Source organism: Anolis sagrei, chromosome 5 (assembly GCF_037176765.1).
Source record: "Anolis sagrei isolate rAnoSag1 chromosome 5, rAnoSag1.mat, whole genome shotgun sequence".
NCBI lineage: Eukaryota > Metazoa > Chordata > Lepidosauria > Squamata > Dactyloidae > Anolis > Anolis sagrei.
In genome coordinates, this window is record NC_090025.1 from 142,136,776 (window position 1) to 142,157,564 (window position 20,789).

At 38.1% G+C, this 20,789-nt stretch overlaps 1 protein-coding gene across 9 annotated transcripts in view; it reads right to left on the reverse strand.

The window, feature by feature from the left end:
* Nucleotides 1-20,789, reverse strand: part of GRIP1 (glutamate receptor interacting protein 1) — a 463,528-nt gene that overhangs the window by 30,033 nt on the left and 412,706 nt on the right. For all 9 annotated transcript variants that reach the window (XM_060777502.2, XM_060777497.2, XM_060777500.2 and 6 more), the window contains 6 exons: nt 19,921-20,073; nt 11,711-11,897; nt 10,972-11,117; nt 7,712-7,792; nt 3,237-3,306; nt 2,859-3,004 (listed from right to left, as the gene is read on the reverse strand). In XM_060777502.2, coding sequence (XP_060633485.1) covers nt 2,859-3,004; nt 3,237-3,306; nt 7,712-7,792; nt 10,972-11,117; nt 11,711-11,897; nt 19,921-20,073 — 783 coding nt within the window. The remainder of the gene's footprint in view (nt 1-2,858; nt 3,005-3,236; nt 3,307-7,711; nt 7,793-10,971; nt 11,118-11,710; nt 11,898-19,920; nt 20,074-20,789) is intronic.

Sequence of the window (20,789 nt, forward strand, 5' to 3'; positions counted from 1 at the left end):
GTTGGCATATTCACAGTGCAAAAATTACTTAAACTACTTAAAAATATTTCAATTGAATTCACATTCTTATAGCATCGGTTAATAGGGATGCAATTTTCTGGAGTATTTGTTATTAATATAAAGCATAGTGAAATATTCATTTATGATTACCTTAATCTGTCATTATGTGCAGATGATACTATTTAAATGGTTTCATCTGCACATAATAAATGGATTACACCTTGCACATCTTAACTATAAGTCGTGTAGTAACACACAATTCACCCGATAGATAAATGTTTTTAATATATCTCACATATTAATTTAGCATTAGAATTAAGAAGCTAGTAATTATTAACTGATATAATTTATACTAAAAGATACATTATCAGGGCTTGTAATCATCAGAAGGCCACTCATGCTGTTTCAGTACAAGTGCAGATTTGGATGGATCATAATATTTACTAGACTGGAAACAAACGAATAGATTAAGGGTACATGGAATCCTGTGAGATAGACTCAAATTTATGTGTTTGAGCATTTGCCTTTTCAACCAAAAACCATTCTAATTATACTGTGGAATGCACAGAATTTCTTTAGCGCTTTCTGCACAGACGTTGGCTGTCAAGCAGCAAAATTTTTAACTTGGAAGAATCTTAATCTTAATGTACATAAATCCTATTACGAGGTCTTGAACTAGGGCATAGCTGTAGAAAATGAATTCCTTATTTCTCCAACAAAACTGGGGGATTGGAATACTGAAAGACACACGCTTCTCTTTTTTCTGCATCTGGCAGTCAGAATTATTGTAACCCGTGCTAAAAAGAGCTGATGTTGACAAGAGAACCAAAGCCATACTGGATGTACATTTTGCTGATGTTAGGAGTGCTGAAGCAGCTAAGGTTTTTAACAGGGAGAGTATGGATTCAGAGTTGTGAAGTATATACTTCTGTAATGATATGGGCTTGAGCAACAGATTCTCCATGCCCCTCACAGGGACCCCACAAATCCATCTGCCAATGTGATAAGGTCCTAAGAGAGTGCTGCCACATTGCCATGCCTATAGGAAAACCAGGGGTAACTAGAGAAATGGTCTATGCTGAAACATAGGTCATTTTCTAAATTACCTCCTGCTCCACCACAGAACCAGGTGCCCTGGTACTCAGCTGACTTGCAAGCTGGATGCATGGAGTGGCAAACATAGAGTTCTGGCAGTGTGGCCACTGCCTGTTCTACTTTTTGACATGGGGTGGCAGAGACAGTGGGTAGGCTCCAAGCCTCAAGCCAGTTAATTCCACAACTCTGGAGAACTATGCAGAACAGAGACACAAAAGCACTAACAGGATAGGCAGCAGCCAATTTGTCACTCAAGTAAGTGTCCAGCTATCTGATAACCTCATCACACTAGAGAATGAATCCGCTTTAAATCCAGTTTCTGCCTCCTGCAGAATTCTGGGGTTTGTCGTTTAGTGAGGCCATTAAAGGCTCCTCCCTAAACTGCAATCCACAGAATTCTGCAGGAGGCAGCAACCAGGTTTAAAGTAAATTCATTCTCTAGTGTGATGAAACAGTGAGACAACTATCTTGCCGATGTTAATGGCATGGCTGGCACTGTGTCTTATAATCATCCAATCCACTTTTTGTACCACTGCTCAAAACTTGTTTCTATTTTTAAATAACTCTGGGTTGGAAAACCTTGGTGTGAAGTCTTGGTTTTGCCTTCTCCTCCTTTGCTTCAGTTCTCCATTTATAGGCCTTCCCAATAGTGTAAACTTTCCTTTGTATTAGTTTCTGATTGGAGCTTAAAACGCCCCTCAGAGGCCAGTCTCAGTTGGTCTATTTCATTTTCCCACAGAGTTCTTTGCTGGACTCCTCGCCTTTCCTGAAGTAGAGCCTTAGAGGCCTCCATATTGTCTGGAATCTTAGGCCCAGCAGTCCAAACAGGCATTTTAGCACTTTCTCCTGTTGTTGCATTTAGCAGTATTTTATACCACCAGTCCAAAGGACAACAGAAGTGTTTGGCCAGCCAAGTTTCACAGGAAAGAAGATTAAGACAGTTTATAACTATCGCTTTGGCACCAGAGGCAAAAGAGACTTTCAAAGACCCCAGAAAGATGCCTGCAACCAGCAACTTCTATGTAATGTATTGTTTTAAGTTATTCTATGATAGTAACGGGTAGAGTTAACCCTCTATTCATCTTGCTTCAGTAAACTCATTTGGTTATCTTTTCACCCTGCCTCAAAGTGCCTCTGTCTACTAAGGGTCTTAATCTTAACAGAAGATATCAGATAGCTCCTGATAAAGCCAGACACTACAGTTTCCACAAAGGCTCGGGCGTGCCACCACACTCAGCTAATCTATTGCTGGTAGATCACATACAGATCTATAAATCGATCCCAAACTGCATTCTGCCCGCCACTGGACCGATATACTCAATATAGGCTACTGAAGGGAGGGATTTACACTTGGATCCTGGAACACATTTTCTAAACAAATTGCACAAACTCTAGAGAAGCACTGAGCCAAAATTATTCCTGGAATTGAAGTAATAACATTTCTACTTGTAATACAGAATTGACACGGAAATAAACATGACCTAAGCAGAGAGGGCTTTTGTAGCCATTTTCCATTATGGAGCAGTGACAAAAGTTGGCTCTCTCAGCATTTGACAGAATATGCTGTTGTTGCATACATTTCAGAGTGCTGAGATAAGCAATTTATATTCAAATATACAGATTACCTGTATATTTTACAATAGGCCGGATGGAAATAAACTGTATTTCCATCCATTTTCTAGTCTCTCTGTTTCTCTTATGTATCTATGCCTTAAAAAAATAAATATGCATTCAATTTTTAAAAACCATCTCACTGTGAATACCAGAGTTATCTTCATCTTTGCGAATTTTCAGCTTCACAAGCTCCTCGCAGTGCTGCAAGATTTGTACTGCATCTTCCATGGAACAGTTGTCCAGCCGGATATTGTCTATGGCCAGCAATTTGTCTCCAAGTTCTAAAGTTCCAGTTCTGTTAACAAATGGAATACATTAGGTTAGTAATGGTTGAAGCATACTGTTGGAGCTGTTGTTGGCTCAGATTAGTTGTATTGTTTTATTTGTTATATCCTCAAAGTAGTAGAGACCTAAAAGACATTACCCCAAAGGCAAATAATTTCATTTAGCTTTGTGGATTATTTAAAACTACAGGAATGTGGAAGAAGGCAACATAGTAACTCTTTTATCAATCTGCAAACACTCACCTGTGAGCCACACTTCCCTTCTTAATATCCGAAATAACAAGGGGGTCCCCTGGTTTTCGACTAGATGGAGCTGAAATACAAACCATACAAACATACTCAATTTAAAATTTAAAATATTGCTACACAACTAGATGTTGCATTTAGAATCATAGAGTTGGAAGAGACCTCATGGGCCATCCAGTCCAACCCTCTGCCAAGAAGCAGGAAATCGCATTCAAAGCACCCCCAACAGATGACCTTCCAGCCTCTGTTTAAAAGCCACTAAAGAAGGAGCCTCCACCACACTCCAGGGCAGAGAGTTCCACTACTGAACAGCTCTCACAGGAAGTTCTTCCTAATATTCAGGTGGAATCTCCTTTCTTGTAGTTTGAAGCCATTGTTCCATGTCCTAGTCTCCAGGGCAGCAGAAAACAAACTTGCTCCCTCCTCCGTATGACTTCCCCTCACATGTTTATACATGGTTATCAAGTCTCCTCTCAGCCTTCTCTTCTTCAGGCTAAACATGCTCAGCTCTTTAAGTTGCTCCTCATAGGGCTTGTTCTCCAGACCCTTCATCATTTTAGTTGCCCTCCTCTGGACACATTCCAGCTTTTCAATTTCTCTCTTCAATTGTGGTGCCCAGAATTGTACACAGTATGCCAGGTGTGGTCTGACCGAGGCAGAATAGAGGGGTAGGATAACTTCCCTCGATCTGGACACTAGACTTATTTATGCAGGCAAAATCCCATTGGCCTTTTAAGTTACTGCATGGCATTTGCTAATAAGTGTTAATGTTTGTGTGTACAATATTTATACAAGAATCTTTCTTTGCTGAGAGAGACACCGAGTAATAAAAATACACAAATAAAATCAAATAAAGGGGTTTCTAAGATTTTTGTTTATGATATTCTTATTGAAGCTTTAAAGAAGAGATAAGATTAAAAAGAGTGGGGTTTCCAAGATTTTTAAAAGTGCTTTAATACTACACATTACTTTTCATATATTACACTTTTGCTCTAGTCTCCTATGAATACTTATGTGTCAAATCAGTATGTTCAATCTCAGACTATTAAACAAATTTACCTAATTAAGCCTTAGTTCAGCAGTCACAATAAAAAGCTAAATCCAGATCTGCATTAGTGTTATTAACAAAATTAATTCTTCTCTCCTCTTCACTGTAGCCCTACATGCCATCCAAAAAAATAGTTTTCAATGGCTTTCCAGCCTTTCAGAACTGTTTGGAGGTTTGCATGGGGTCTGTATATTCTATTGAGTTATGCTGTTCTTCAGTGGAAATAGCAGCCAATAATAAAAGGACCAAGGCAATGATATCTCCCACCCATCCTCTGTTCGAATATCAGCCAGCACACCAATGACTTATATAAAAACAACCTTCTAAGATCTAAAGAGATACTCGCAGGAATATCTCAGCAAGTGAGAGTCCAAAAGTGGCAGGCTAAAACCTGGAACCTCAATCCATCCATGGCTGATACTGAATGAGAGACTCCCTTCTGGGCACAAGGTGAGTGAGCAACTTGGAAAGTGCTGAACAGACTGTGCTCTGGCACCATGAGATGAAGAGCCAACCTTAAGAAATGGGGCTACAAAGTGGAGTCCACGACATGCGAGTGTGGAGAAGAGCAAACCACAGATGCAGTTTGAGCCCTGCCACATGCACAATGGAGGATCTTCTTATAGTACTCCAAGTGGCCAGCTACTGGCCAAAGGACATTTAGAATAATGTCAAGTTTTTAACTTTGTGTTCTTAAACACATTACAATTGTACCCTCAATTCGCTTCCAACACAATAAATAAATAACGTGGAAGTCGAGTCCTGGATCCTATCCATAGATTCATAATTCAAATTGAAAACATGAATCTTAGAAATGTGTTTTACGTTATGACTATGTGAGAAAATGGGATTTCTTTCTTAAGAATCATGCGGCAGTATAAAAGGGACAACATGCCAACTGGGCATAGCATACCTTTTGCTAAGAAGTCCTATATTATCAGTATTCATGCTATACAATGTACATTCAAAATGGTATTAGTTATTCTCTCTTTCCCCCCAGAAGGGAAATGAAAACATAAAAATGAGACTGAAATGTATTCCTTTTTACTATTCCAGGGAGCTTAAAAAATCTATCAGTTTCGTATAATGGGGTGCCCTCTAGATATATTATACTACAAATCACACCCACAATATAAGACTTAGCTGGATTCTGGGGACTTTTAGTTACAAAGAGTGCATAGTACTTCAGAGAAAGGTGTACAAAGGTGTACAATTATTGAAGGCCAATGGATTGTCTCAAGAGGCAGCCCTGTGTATTATTTACCTGGAAATAAAGTATAGTAAAATTACTGGGATTTAGATCTGTTTGACATGGATAAGAAAGGTAAAGGCTTCCCCTTGACATTAAGTGTAGTTGAGTCTGACTATGGAGGATGGTGCTCATCTCCATTTCTAAGCCGAAGAGCCGGCATTGTCCGTAGATGCCTCCTAGGTCATGTAGCTGACATGACTGCATGGATTGCCATTATCTTTCCGACGAAGTGGTAGTTATTGACCTACTCACATTTGCATGTTTTTGAACTACTAGGTTGGCAGAAACTGGGGCTAACGATGGGAGCTCACCCCGTCCCACGGATTCGAACCACAGACCTTTTGGTCAGCAAGTTGTGCAGATCAGTGGCTTAACCCACTGTGCTATCGCAGCCCCTTATTGACATGAACAGGACTGCATTTTCTTCCTCATATTTTCAAATAGCTGGCTTTTCACTGTCAAATGCCAAAAGCATTTACTTTTCCCCCAACATGTTTTAGGTTGGCTTGATCAAGGTATTATCCTACTGTGGGTTGTGTACTGAAAATGAATCCTAATCTGCAAACACATAAGCTCTGGCAGGCTTCTGGCAGCCCTATGTACAGCCACTAAAATTCTGTCCTTTATGAATCACTGAGCTTGTGAACTTTTCTCTTCTCATACTGCCTTGAGGGAAACTATTAATTTAATATTTGATTAGCCCAATAGATGGTTTGAACATCTTTTAATATTTCTTTCTAAAAATAGTTGGCTATGATAAAGTAGCTCATGTTATAAACATTGATATCTGAAAGATCTATACTGTCCTTTTCTATTGAAAAATCAATACTGAGAGCAAACAAATTAAATTAAACAGGAAACCCTGGGATCTCTTAAAGGTCGCTTTCCTTTTTTTTTTTGGTTGTTGTTATTAAAACCACTCTAACACAGAGGTACTATATGTATCATATCCTTTTTCATATCTACATGAAATGACTCCAGTTTTTAAGACAGCAAAAACATAGCTTGCAATCGTCAATGGGAATACAATTTTTTCAATTTCAGTCTCCACTTGATCATTGGTCAATACAATCAAGTGAAGACTTGATCATATCGACCACTGCTAATGTCCTAAAACTTAAGAACAAATGGAAATTCTGCTCCACACAAATAGTGTGTGATATTTCTGCACCAGTGCACTATCAATTATTCTAGTGCTTGGACGTTTTCAGAGTTGGTGCAAAGCTGGCATCTAATACTGCTTTCACTATGCAAGAATTAGGCAAGTGGTTTTGTAGCTATATTGCTCAATAATGGAATTCAGCCCAACTGTGCTAGTGGACATTTTCACAGCACTAGATTTGCACCTGATTTAGCCTTATACTCCTATATAAGGAAAAATAAGTTAAGAGTCACTATGCATCACAATCTTGCATTTTTCTGGGTTTCTCAGTTCTAGCAATATAAGGCATAATATATGCCTTTGCAATGATAGTCCTTCATGGCTTGCCACTGTATTAAGAGTTATTTTTCCACTTGCTCTGGAAGTTAAAGTACTTCGAATTTGAACAATTTTAACAATTACATGACATATTTGATATTAATGTGATACAAATGCCCTGATTGCAACTTGAGGAAATTAGGCAGTTCTAAACTATTCACACTGCTCATCACCATACTGACTCATTCCTAAACTAATCTGGAAGAACAGAACATGTGTCAAACGAAGACAAAAATAATTAACCTCAAGAATCCTCTGAAATTACCTACAATATTCAAAATCCTTCAGCACAATAATTTTAAACCTTCAATACATACATCAAGATATGTACATTTTGTATTTAGGTAGTACATAAATATGTGCTGGAGTAAAATCTAATGAGACTGGAGTAATCTTAATTTCCTTCAAATTTTATTCTTTATTTCCTTATCTTTTGGTCTATGGTTATATTTTATTTATTATAAAATAGATTTATAAAAAGAAAGATATAATGGTCATGGGAACTTCAGAGGATCATATTTATATTAAATCAGGATTCTAAGTGACACCTCTAGTTTTGACTTGTCGATTCTCAAAAGCTCAAAGAGAGCAAAAATGCAAATATATATCTCTAGAATAATTTTCAATAGTGCATCAAATGTATCCAGGAACATACATGATGACAATACAATAAAAATCTCTTTTTTACTTACAGCTTATGGTGATGCCAAGCTCGACATTATGCTTCTTTGGTAGTTTTACATGAAAAGTTCCACTACTTGGTATGACAGATTCTGTAATTAGAAGTTGTTTCATTTATAGAGCATGCCAGACTGAAGTACACAGTTATTCTTATTGATATGTTACTCATTTGTTAAATTCTGAGTCAAAAACCTTAGTAGTTTAAAATGTCACTTTTAAAGTCATACAATACTACTACTTAAGGTGAGGAATCAAAAAGCAGAAGTAGACATTTTTAACAGAACCCACTTCCCCCACTATCACAGACTTTGGTTGCTGTGAGTTTTCTGGGTTATATGGACTTGTTTCAGAAGCATTCTCTCCTAACATTTTGCCCACATCTATGGAAGGCATTGCCCTATTTTGCCCCAGAAACAGCCTTAAGACAAGGGATAAAGCAACTTAAAAAGCTTTACTTCAGCAAAATGATAGCAATGTAACAAAACAGCAGCAAAGAAACAGAAGGAAAATCCCAAAAGCAAAGCAAAAGTCTTACATCAGACATAAAACAAGGGTCTTTGGCAAAAAGTCTTTGCAAGGCACTTCGCAGACGCTGAAGCTGCAAGCAAGGAAACTGGAGCACATAAGCACTAAGTAGAACAGTTGCTGCCAGCATTGACCATTTACTTTACTGCTGATTTATAGCCCTCAGCTCCCAGTACAGATATTCCTAGGGTGAGATCTGATTGCTCAGCGCCATTGCAGCAACTAGTTGACCTTCTCCTTTCTTCTTTCGCCCTTTGACGTTCCTCTTCTTTGGCCCTCTTCTTCCTCCTCAACACTTGGCCCCAAATCCCCAACTCCTACATATTCATGCTTCTGTTCTACCTTTTCAGAAGAAGAGGAGTACACAACAGGGACACTCAAAGGTTGTGAGTTCTGTTGGAAACTAGGCAGGTGAGGTTTATATATCTGTGGAATGTCCAGGGTGGGAGAAAGAACTCTTGTCTGTTGGAGGAAAGTGTAAATGTTGCAACTGGCCAGCTTGATTAGCATTGAATGGCCTTGTAGCTTCAAACCCTAGCTGGTTGATGCCTGGGGGAATCCTTTGTTGGGAGGTGTTAGCTGGCCCTGGTTGATTCCTGCCTAGAACTCCCCTGCCCCCCAATGTTGCTATTTATTTAGTATCTTGATTTTAGAGTTTTCCAATACTGCTAGCCAGATTCCTGCCATAGATGTGGGCAAAACGTTAGGAGAGAATGCTTCTGGAACACGGCCATACAGCCTGGAAAACTCACAGCAACCCAATGATACCGGCCATAAAAGCCTTCAACAACACATTATCACAGACCTTTTATGAATAACTAGACAAAATATACCATACATGTAAAGATATCAAATAGACATCTAAAAAGGAGGAAGAGAAAAGGAAAAAAAAAACATTGTAGTATTTTTAAGACAAGCTGGCTATTGTTTTAGCATGAGCTTTCATAGATGCATACCCACCTCTTCAGATGCAGTCCAGAATTATATTAAAGCCTGAGATTTAAGGCATACTTATACAGTTGCGGAGGCCAGGCAGAATGTAATAGGATACAAAAAGATGCAAATCATGTACCTTACCCTAAATTTTCAAAAGTCTACGTAAAGCAATACACATCTTTCAGATCTTTACAGTAGGCATTTAGTGCTGATGTGTGAAAGCAGTGTGAAAGCAATAATCTGATTACAAAAAAAATCTGTTTCCTTGAGTTCAAAGATATCTGAGATTTTCTTTGTTTTATGTGCACTGAAACTATTATGCATTCAGTTTACTGCATCCTCTATAATCTGGAAATGGATGCCATTCTATTGCCTGCCCAGTTCTTTATTTATAAACCAGGAATTTTGAAATAAATGTTTGGTGAAGTGTCAGGCTGAAGAAACTGTGCTTCATTAAAAAAACCACTAACTATTTTTGGCAATGTCCTTTTTTCTTTATTGTGCAGGTAACCACTTTCCTCAAACTCTAAAGCATAGAGTACATTGACTCACTCAGGTATTTATTTAAGAAAGATTCATTTCACATTTTCAATTATAGTATACTTGACATTTATGTCTGAGTTTTGAAAGAATTAGTCAGAATACAAAATTTAAAAGGGAGATTTATGATACAGGATGAGCATCCCTTATCCAGAATCCCAAATTCATTTTTTTGTATAATTGGCTGGGATATTTGCTGAGATGATTGGTTGAGGTATTAGCAGAACAGCATCTCTGTTTGAGCACTACGATCTGTGGAGGAGGCCTTGCTCTCAGTCCCACCCATATCTCAGGCAAGGCTGGCTGGAATGAGAGAGGGACCTTCTCTGTGATCGCTCCTTGCCTCTGGAACTCCATCCCAAAAGAAGTAAAAACTCTCCTCACTTTTAAAAAGTTGATAGGTCCAGTTCTTTTAAGTGTTGCATTTTGTGTAAATGTATATGATGTAATTATGTCTGGTAGGGTTTTAGTTTCTATGTTGTCCCTGAATGTTTGAATGTTTGCCATATGTGTTGGAAACCAACCTGAGTCCCCATGGAGAGATAGGGCGGAATAATAATAATAATAATAATAATAATAATAATAATAATAATAATGTGGCTCTGGCATAAACCGGGTGGTCCCAGTGGTCATCAGCACACTGGGTGCCGGCATTTGGAAACAATACACATTGACAAAATCATGATCTGTCAACTGCAAAAGGCCACATTACTTGGATCTGCATGCATCATTCGAAAATACATCACACAGCCCTAAACACTTGGGAAGTGTTCGACTTGTGATTTTGTGATACAAAATCCAGCATATAGATCTCATTTGCTATGACATACTGTGTTTTTGTGTCAGTAAAATAATAATAATAATAATAATAATAATAATGCCTCTAGAACATGGCCATATAGCCCGAAAAAACCTACAACCCGATGACGATGATGATGTTTTTGCTTTCTGTTGGCTCAATGTACACAAACTTTGTTTTATGCACAAAATTATTAAACATATTGCATAACATTCCCCTCAGGGTATGTGTTTAGATTTCGATCCCATCTCCAAGATATTTCATTCATATATGCAAATACTCATATTCCAAAATCCTATACAGTTCAAGATCCAAAACATTCTGGTCCCAAGCATTTCAGATAAGGGATGCTCAGCCTGTACTAAGAAAAGAATGAGGAATAGCAGGATTGAGTATGTGTATTTTCACATTCAGAAGGAAGAGTCTAACTTCTATCATCTTAGTAACACAAGTCTACTTGAGAATCCATACCTGCAACATCAAATTCTATTTCCAAAGTAACCTTGCTGGTGACAGATGAATCTCTGAGTAGCTGATTTGCTTCATCAAATGTGCTATCTTCCGTTGGGATCCCGTTTATAGCCAGTACTCTGTCTCCTATTTGTAGCATGCCACACCTAAACACACAACAGAATACATGAGCACTTGGATGTATAGGGCAAAAAGTAAAAACAAATCCAATGCAGTTTTATGGGGAAAAATATAACAAATTGTACTTTCCCCTTTATAAGCCTTCATTATAAAATTTCTGAGTTGTCATGGCTTAATATCTGTAATATTGATTTAATTTTATTTTGTATGAAACCATCTGTTTCTTAAAGATTTAGTATAAGCACATTCCATTGAGATCTACTGATGATAAAATTAATAATCCAAAAACTTCAGCTTCGGTATTTTAATGACTGCATTTGATCTCAGCTAAAACTAAATAGGGACTGGAGTACTCTCTGCCAGTCTACTCTTTGAACTAAGTTTTTGCAGATGGAGGGAAATACTCTCTAATTAATATAGTCCCTAGCTGCCCGTCAAAGGCAATCACCCTGATAGAGATACTGGTGCTTCATTTCCTTCTCAAACTTTCTCAAGCCTTGTGTTGTTAGGGCAGGGAAGTAATTTTAAAAAGAATTGTGTTCGGCAAATAGAAGTATACAATGTCTAGTCCACTAGATCCAGTGATACATTCTGGGGCAAAAAGCACAGAAGAACTCACCTTTCTGCTGGACTGTCAACCTCAATATAAGAAATCAGAGGCGGAGAAGACAAAGTCTCAGTAGCGAATACACTTCCCTGGAGCTGTATCCCGAATCCTACAATGGGGTCAGCTGTCAGTACGACTTCTGTGGTTTCTGTGTGGACAACCTGCCCAGCCAGGCCAACAGTGCTAGAGGCTAGTGACACTATAAACACATCCAATCAAAAGCAATGGCACTCAGAATTAGACAGCATAAATTAAACTCATTTCCTGAACAAATACTAAAAATATATCAAGTATTCTGAAACATAAGCACACATCAATTTATATTTCAAAAATCTTAATATTCTGAAACAAGGGTGTGGACAGATTTTATTACAGACGTCTTATATATAAATGTACAAATAAATACTTTTCAGATGCTGCTGATGATTAAGAACCCATTTTTTCCATCACATTTCAAGGATACTTGGATTCTAAAACAGATTTTGGCATAAGTAATGGACTGGGTGACAGTAAGAAACTGAAGCTTACTTCAGGAATGCTCTTGGTCTGGATCTACACTGCTATATAATCCAGTTTCAGAATGCAAATTAGCTGCATTGAATCTACACCGTCATATAATCCAGCTCATTCCAGCTGCATTCTGAAACTGGATTATATGGCAGTGTAGATCCAGCCTTGGTTCAGGCCCGTAGCCAGGATTTCGTTTCGGGGGGGGGGGGGGGGCTGAATTTTTTTCAGGGGGGGTTTCAGGGGGGGGCTGAGTTTCGGGGGGGGGGGGGGGGGCTGAGTCTGAGTGAAAGAAGGTCTAGCCTAGCAAATCTTTTGTATCATTACCCCAATACCCCCATTGAGTATGGTGATTAGATCATGATATGAATAAACATAACAGTTTAAATAATGCACCAGTAAGGCCTTTTCGTGAACCACCATGAGAATTTCAGGGGGGGGGGTTCAGCCCTCCCCCCCCCCCCCCCCGGCTACATGCCTGCCTTGGTTCATCAAAAGGAAGAGCAGTGTCCCCTGAGCACAGTTTAGAAATACATTTGGATCCAGCATTTAGCTTAGAGATCCAGCTTTCTGCAGTTACTGGAAGTGCTTTTGCGCAGCTGAAACTGGTGTGTCAGCTACACCCATTCCTGGAGATTATTGTTCTGGTCACAGTGATACATGCCGTAATTGGGACCCTGTGACACTCACCATGTGGTTATATTTGAAGAATGCTTGGAAGCTTCTGCAAACCCCAAGAGCTGCAGCCAGATTGTTAACTGGAGATGGTTGTTCTTCATTTCGATTTATGTCAACCCCATGAATGAAAGACCTCCAATTCACCTAGCATCAACAGCCCTGCTGAGGTCTTCTGAATCAGGGCCATGGCTTTCTTGATTGTGTCCACCCATCTGGAATGCAGTCTTTATGCTTTCCTCCCACCTTAACAATTATTACTATCTTTTGTAGTGAGTTATGTCTTCTCATGATATGGCTCATAATAGTCAAGATCAATGGTATACTTCCATTCTGCTCTCATTAAAACCAGTGTCCCCGCTCCTCTTTCAGCTCCCTCATGTATCCAAAAAGATGCTCTGGAGAGTTGATGCTGAATATCAAAATATATTATTGGACTTTGGGGTGTTGAATTTGTGCTACATAACACCATGATTTAATATTTTACTCTACTTTTATTACTATGTTTATTATTTTACCCTATTATTATTGTTGCTATTACATTTATTATTCTATTCTATTATTATTATTGTTATTATTACATTTCCACTTATTTCACAAAACACAAAATAACTGGGAATGATCATTTTAAAGCAATTACCGTATATACTCAAGAATAAGCTGAGTTTTTCAGCCCTTTTTAGGCTGAAAAAGTTCCCATCGGCTTATACTCTAGTCAAAGTTATATATCATTTTACTCTGTTGTTGTTATTATTATTACATTTGTTATTTTACTCTATTTATTATTATTATTATTATTATTATTATTATTATTATTACATTTACATTATTTTACTCTATTATTGTTATTGCATTTATTGTTTTACTCTATTTATTATTATTATTATTACATTTATTATTTTACTCTACTTTTATTACCACGTTTATTATTTTACTCTATTATTATTGTTATTATTACATTTATTATTCTACTCTATTATTATGGTTATTATTACATTTCCATTATTTTACTCTATTATTATTATTATTATTACATAATACATAAGTACATTTATATTGAAGAAGGTTAGAATAATGTTTCAATCAGAGTTGGACAGTCTTATCTTAAATTACAGTTTTATGTAAATATTCAAAAACATTTAACCTACTGATGCCTTAATTAGTTTTATTGGTATCTATTTTTATTTTGAAATTTACCAGTAGCTGCTGCATTTTCCACTCTTGGCTTATACTGGTAAAATTAGGTGCCTTGGCTTATATTCAGGTTGGCTTATACTCGAATATATATGGTAGATAGAAAGAGTCAACCTTTAAGAACTATGGTTAATTTTATGTGTGTGTCTGTATATGTATGTTTGCATAGGAAGAAACAAGTGACAATCCTGTACTCCCTGAAGCACATACTTCAAAGATTAAAAACCAAAGGATGACTATAAAAGAAAACAAAGAAAGCCAAATCAAATGAAATAAACAGTATGCGACAGTAGAGGGTGCCTTTAAGTTTTATGGCTGTATGTTTGGTAAAACCTGCCTAAGTAATGCAGTCAGTGCAAAACTTCTGTTAATAAAATGTTTTATGGTTCCCTACAACAGCACAGTTTACTGCCTGGCGTTTGAGAAGACCACATTAGTTATGCAAGCTTTTCTACACAAAGGGCAATGAAAACTTTATTGCATTAGCTGCCTTACATATTCTCAACTCTTTCAAAGAAGACAGATTTATAAAAACTTACATATTGATGTGTCATATTTGTTGCTACTTACTACATCTTGCCTTAAATTTATTGATGAAAGAGCTATGTGCAGCAGATATAATGTGTAAATAAGAAAACTTTGCTAAATAATTCAATGAGGTTCTAATTCCTAAGAGATCGCTTATTCGTCCATTGCTGCAAAAACAACAAGAAAATTCAGTGGCACCTGAGGAAGGATCAGTTTGCTTATTTGGCTCTGATGAAGTGTACTCAGTCTACAAGAGTTTCTGACGCATAAAAATAGATTATCCTCAAGATACCACAAGACTTTTTGTTATTGTTGAGAAAGGTGAGAGTTTCACTTAGCTGGTGATTTCTTTTGATGTCAGCAATATAGGAGAAGAGCTAATATGTGCATAACATACTGTTCAATACTGGAAGAAGTGACCGGTTTCAACCTTCCTAATGCCGTGACCCTTAATACAGTTCCTCATGTTGTGATGACCCCAACCATAAAATTATTTTCATTACTACTTCATAACTGTAATTTTGTTACTGTAATTAATCATAATGTAAATATCTGATATGCAGGATGTATTTTCATTCACTGGACCAAATTTGGCACAAATATCCGATATGCCCAAATTTGAATACTGGTGGGGTTGGGGGAATTGATTTTGTCATTTAGGAGTTGTAGTTGCTGGGATTTATAGCTCACCTGCAATCAAAGAGCATTCTGAACTCCACCAACGACGGAATTGAACCAAACTTTGCACACAGAACTCCCCTGACCATCAGAAAATATTGGAAGGGTTTGGTGGGCATTTACCTTGAGTTTTGGTGCTGTTGTTCACCTACCTCCAGACAGCTCTGTGGACTCAAACAATGATGGATCTGGACCAAACTTGGCACGAATACTCAATATGCCCTAATGTGAACACTGGCAGAGTTTGGGGAAAATAGACCTTGACATTTGGGAGTTGTAGTTGCTGGGATTTATAGTTCACCTATCATCAAAGAGCATTCTGAACCCCACAAATGATAGAATTGGGCCAAACTCCCCACACAGAACCCACATGACCAACAGAAAATTCTGTGTTTTCTGATGGTCTTTGGTGACCTCTCTGACACCCCCTTGTGACCCCCAGGTTGAGAAATGCTGAGTTACAAGCAAGCAGAAGACACTTGCTGTCAGGATCTTTTTTCACTGTGGTGTGTTTTATTGTCACTATCTTTTTGTAACAATATTTCATGATGCATTCCGTCTTTGCTCCACTCCATCCATAACACAAATACAGGATTTTTTTTCAGTGCAAATATTTTCTCTTCTATGTTGTAATCATCCACTCAGTTTTATAATGACTACAATAATTCTTTTCCAGAACTGATTTGACTGTTTTATTAAGTGAAATGAGGCAAACCGCCCCTAATTGTGCCTATTTATTATTAGTACGAAGTATGCTTTCCAGTTCTGACTACATTTCTAAGCCTAAGAAATAAGCAAAGTTGACTGAACTGTTGATTTGTGCAAAATAATTCACTAACTTTAAAAATAAGCATGAATCTCAACCAATGAATTTCTAGAAGTATTACTGAAGTACACCCACTGATTCACACTAACAGTAGCAACGTATTTATATATCACTAAAATGTCAAAGCATTCCATGTAGAAGCCACTGAAATCCACAACCATGTCAACAATTTTAACAGAAAGGAGAAAATCATGAAAATGAACAAGATCTGGCCACCAGTATAATCAGGACAGTAAATAAAGAGCAGAACTCAAAAACAGGAGACTTCCTGACATGCAAGAATCAGGGCTAGTTAACACCTCCCAACAACACCCCCCAGGCAGCAATCTGCCAGTCTGTGAAGCTACAACACAATTCAATGCTAATTAAGATGGCCAATTGCAACATTCACACTTGCCTCAAGCAGACAAGAGTTCTTTCTCTCATCCTGGCCATTCCACAGATATATAAACCTCTCTTGCCTAGTTTCCAACAGACCCCACAACCTCTGAGGATGCCTGCCATTGATGTGGGTGAAACATCAGGAGAGAATGCTTCTGGAACATGGCCATACAGCCCAGAAAACTCACAGCAACCCAACTAAACACCTTGTTCAAACATTCAGCATCATCTAAACTACCAGTGGGACTGCTAAGTATTGAAAATGAATTAAAATTAAAGCCATAAGTCAATACTCACGTATTCTGGATATAGACACTAAGGAGTTAACTGGTATTTTAAATTCCCAGAAGCAAAAATTGTTCAATTGATTTTACACCAAAATCATTTTCTTCAATTAATTTTCGACCCGTTTGAGACCATTTCAAATAGCACTTTCACTCCCACTGAAATTAATTTTTTGTGACATTCGAAAACAAATGAAAAAGGGGGTGGAAAGTAGAGTCCTCCGTCCCAGAGGCTCCTCCAAACACACCTGCAGCTCTTTTGCATGAAGATGCACTTGTAAAATTTGATAAAGCACTAATTCAAAAGCAAGCCAAGGGCAGGTAAGAAGTTCATATTTAATTAATTTCCCAGTTGCCATCCTGAGACTTTCCAAAATCTAAGCATCTTCCTTTCAATTATTTATCCCACACATCAATCATCATTACATTCATTAATTAAAATCAAAATGACAGAAACAAGCATACAGTAAAACACGTGTTTGATAAAATGCTGAATTGCAGTATGAGAGTTGGGTGGAAGGGCAGAGGAGCTTGCAGAAAGTGGACAAGAAAAGGATCAGGAGCCCTTTCACAGTATGCATTTAAAAACTATGTAAAGACCTATATCTTCTGGCAAGCCTATCAGCCAGTTTTTAAGCATGAATGTTAAACTCATGTCATGTGTTTTGGTCTCTGTCCTGTGTGATTAATGTGTACTTTATAGAAATGCTTTGATCTATCTTTTATGGAACTGAATTTTAATGTGTGTTTGTAGAATTGTTATAGTATTTGTGTGTTTTTAACTGTGGTGTGACCTGCCTCAAGCCGTGGGGAGAGGCAAGTAAGAAATAATGATAATGATAATGATAATAGTAATAATAATAATAATAATAATATTTTTTTCATGTCAGGAGTGACTTGAGAAACTGCAAGTTGCTTTGAGTGTGAGAGAATAGGCCATCTGCAAGGACATTGCCAGGGGACACCCGGATGTTTTACTATTCTTTGGGAGGCTTCTCTCATGTCCCTGCATGAGAAGCTGGAGCTGACAGATGGGAGCTCACCCCACACCCCAGATTTGAACTGCTGACCTTTTGGTTAGCAGTCCTGCTGGCACAAGGGTTTAACCCATTGTGCCACCAGGGACTCCAATAACAATAACAACAACAACACATTTCTTATAGACTCCTTCTCAGGAGAAGAACTAGCACTTTCAAATTTCCTCACAGAAGAATTAAAAGCTGCCCCATCCCTATTAAGTTTCTGAAAATGGGTCAAGACCTTTCTATTTAAGAAGGCTTTTAACTGAGTCACTGGAGAATAGGGTGGAGTTTTAAGGTTTAATGTTTGTATATATGGGGGCTTGTTCAGGAGAGGTGTTAATTGATTTTATTGAATATATGCTTTTACCATGTTTTTACCTTTGTATCTATATTTTAACATTTAGATTGTGTGTTTACATGTTGTAAGCCGCCTTGGGTCTGCTTGCAGAGAAAGGCAGGGTACTAATATTTATTTATTTATTTATTTATATGCCGCCATTCTCAGCCCGAAGGCAACTCATTTATTTATTTAATATCTTAAATAAACAGATAAATATCTGGTATGTGGACATCATGTCAAATGCACAGGAACAACTTTCTGACTTGAAAAATTCACTTGGTATGTTGTTCAGGAAAGTGAAACATCCAGACTAATTCACAATTCTTCACAAAGACTGTCAATATAGAGCTGATAATGTCCATAGCACTCAGAGACACTGAAGGGGCTTGACTGCAAATTGAACAGAGATCATTCTGCCTACAAATCTAATCAACTAACCAAAGGGATTATATCCTGAATTGTAGAAATAATTCAGCAGCTAGTGTACCTCTTACAGTATTTTATTTATTGTATCAGAAGCCAACCGAGGGTACAGTTGTAATGTATTTTTTTTTTTAAAAAACCCAAAGTTTAAGAACTTGGCATTATACTAAATGTCCTTTGACAAGTAGCTGGCCACTTGGAGTGCCTCTGGTGTTGCTATAAGAAGGTCTTCCATTGTGCATTTGGCTGGGGTTCAGACTGCATTGTAGTAGGTGGGCTGTGGTTTGCTCTTCTCCACACTCACATGTTATGGATTCCACTTTGTAGCCCCATTTCTTATGGTTGGCTCTGCATCTCATGGTGCCAGAGCGCAGTCTGTTTAGCACCTTCCAAGTTTCCCAGTTTCTATGTGCTCAGCGGGGAGTCTCTCATTTGGTTTTAGCCATGGATTGAGGTTCTGTATTTCAGTCTGTCACTTTTGGACTCTGACTTGCTGAGGTATTCCTGCGAGTATCTCTGTAGATGTTAGAAAACTATTTCTTGATTTAAGGTGTTGGTATGCAGGCTGATATCCGAACAGAGGATGGGCTGGAGATGTCACTTCCTTGGTCCTTTCATTATTGGCTGCTACTTCCTGGAGGATGTCAGGTGGTGAAATACTGGCTAAACAGTATAATTTCTCCAGTGGTGTAGGGCATAGGCATCCTGTGATAATGCGGCATGTCTCATTAAGAACCACATCCAGTGTTTTAGCGTGGTGAAATGTGTTCCATACTGGGCATGCGTACTCAGTAGCAGAGTAGCAAAGCACTGTATCTGGTTATGATCTCTTTGAGTAAGGAAACTCTATGATCTGGAATCAGATGAAGTTCACATACTGGCTGAAGTTCTTTAGACCACCTGAATATTTCAAACATTATTCAAAGGTAGCCCCACATCTAGTATCTTACATTGATCCAAATGGGGTGTAACTAAGGCATTTGTCACTGTGACCACATCAGGCACCTCCAGGAATAAGGGTAGTTGGCTCATTTGCTTTAACAGTCCAAAGGCACTCCTGTTCACTACAAAAACGTGGGCTCTAGGTTCAACCTGTACCTTCAGAGGGAGCCAAGTCCAAGTATTCTGATGGCTATGCAGATAATACATAACTGGATCATTGAGAGCAAAATAAACCCGCTCTATGAAGCTTGATATGACAGTGAAAACACAAAGCATGGCCGATCACTACATTTTGCTCAGCAGTCATGCATGTAAAGCTTTCCCTAACTCTAAACAAATCTGAACTGCATTGTGTTTTCATGCCATTTGTCAGATTCATTTCACAGTCCTATATCAATCCCAACAAATTTGTGGTCACTTACATGAGCTCTTGAAGTCCTTCTTTTTGAGTCTTCTTCTCATCATTGTTCCACGTGGGCTGGTAGAGTAGAGGCTGCGAGGTAAAGTCCCCATGTTTAGGGAGCTCAGGCTGTATGCACTCATGGAGGCAGGTGAGAAGGATGAAGATACCAGGGCTGTTGAAATAAAGGGAAACACTTGGCATAAGGCACTCAAGGGCACAGAGCAGTGAAAGGCATGCCTGCATTACTGGCTGCTAAAACCAAAACACTGTATCCATGGCTCACAAGAAAGGCATAGTGTGCATCCAGTGAGAAAATGAAAAACTGTATAAAAGCCTGGCAACATAGGCAAGATTTTTAGGGTCATATGAACCATACCAAATTTCTGTTCATTAGTACAAAAAACACACATGTATCCCTGTTATAATACTTTCATCTAATTCAGTGGTTCCCAACCTTTTTTTGACCAGGAACAACATAACCAGCAACCAGCAACAGTAGTATCAAAAGGGTTATGAAACAGTTTTTGGTCAACTTTAGATTCAGTTTGGTTATTGGGGTGCTGATTCAGAAAATTGCATTGGACAGAACACATAGTAGTAGTAGTAGTAGTAGTAGTAATAATAATAATAATACTTTATTTATACCCCGCTACCATCTCCCCAATGGGGATACATCAGCTTTAGTTTCTGATACAGAGCATCTGCCATCCAGTAGTCACCATCTGCTTGACCACAGAAAGCCATATTTAATAATCTAGAGCTGATGTGGTAGTAATAATCTTTTGTGGGTATCAGCCTCTCCCCTCCCAACATCCCAGTTGCCTTGGCACTATAAGAGCATTTTGTGAGACTAGTCGCTCTTGTTACTGCGTGGTTTCAAGGCAACAC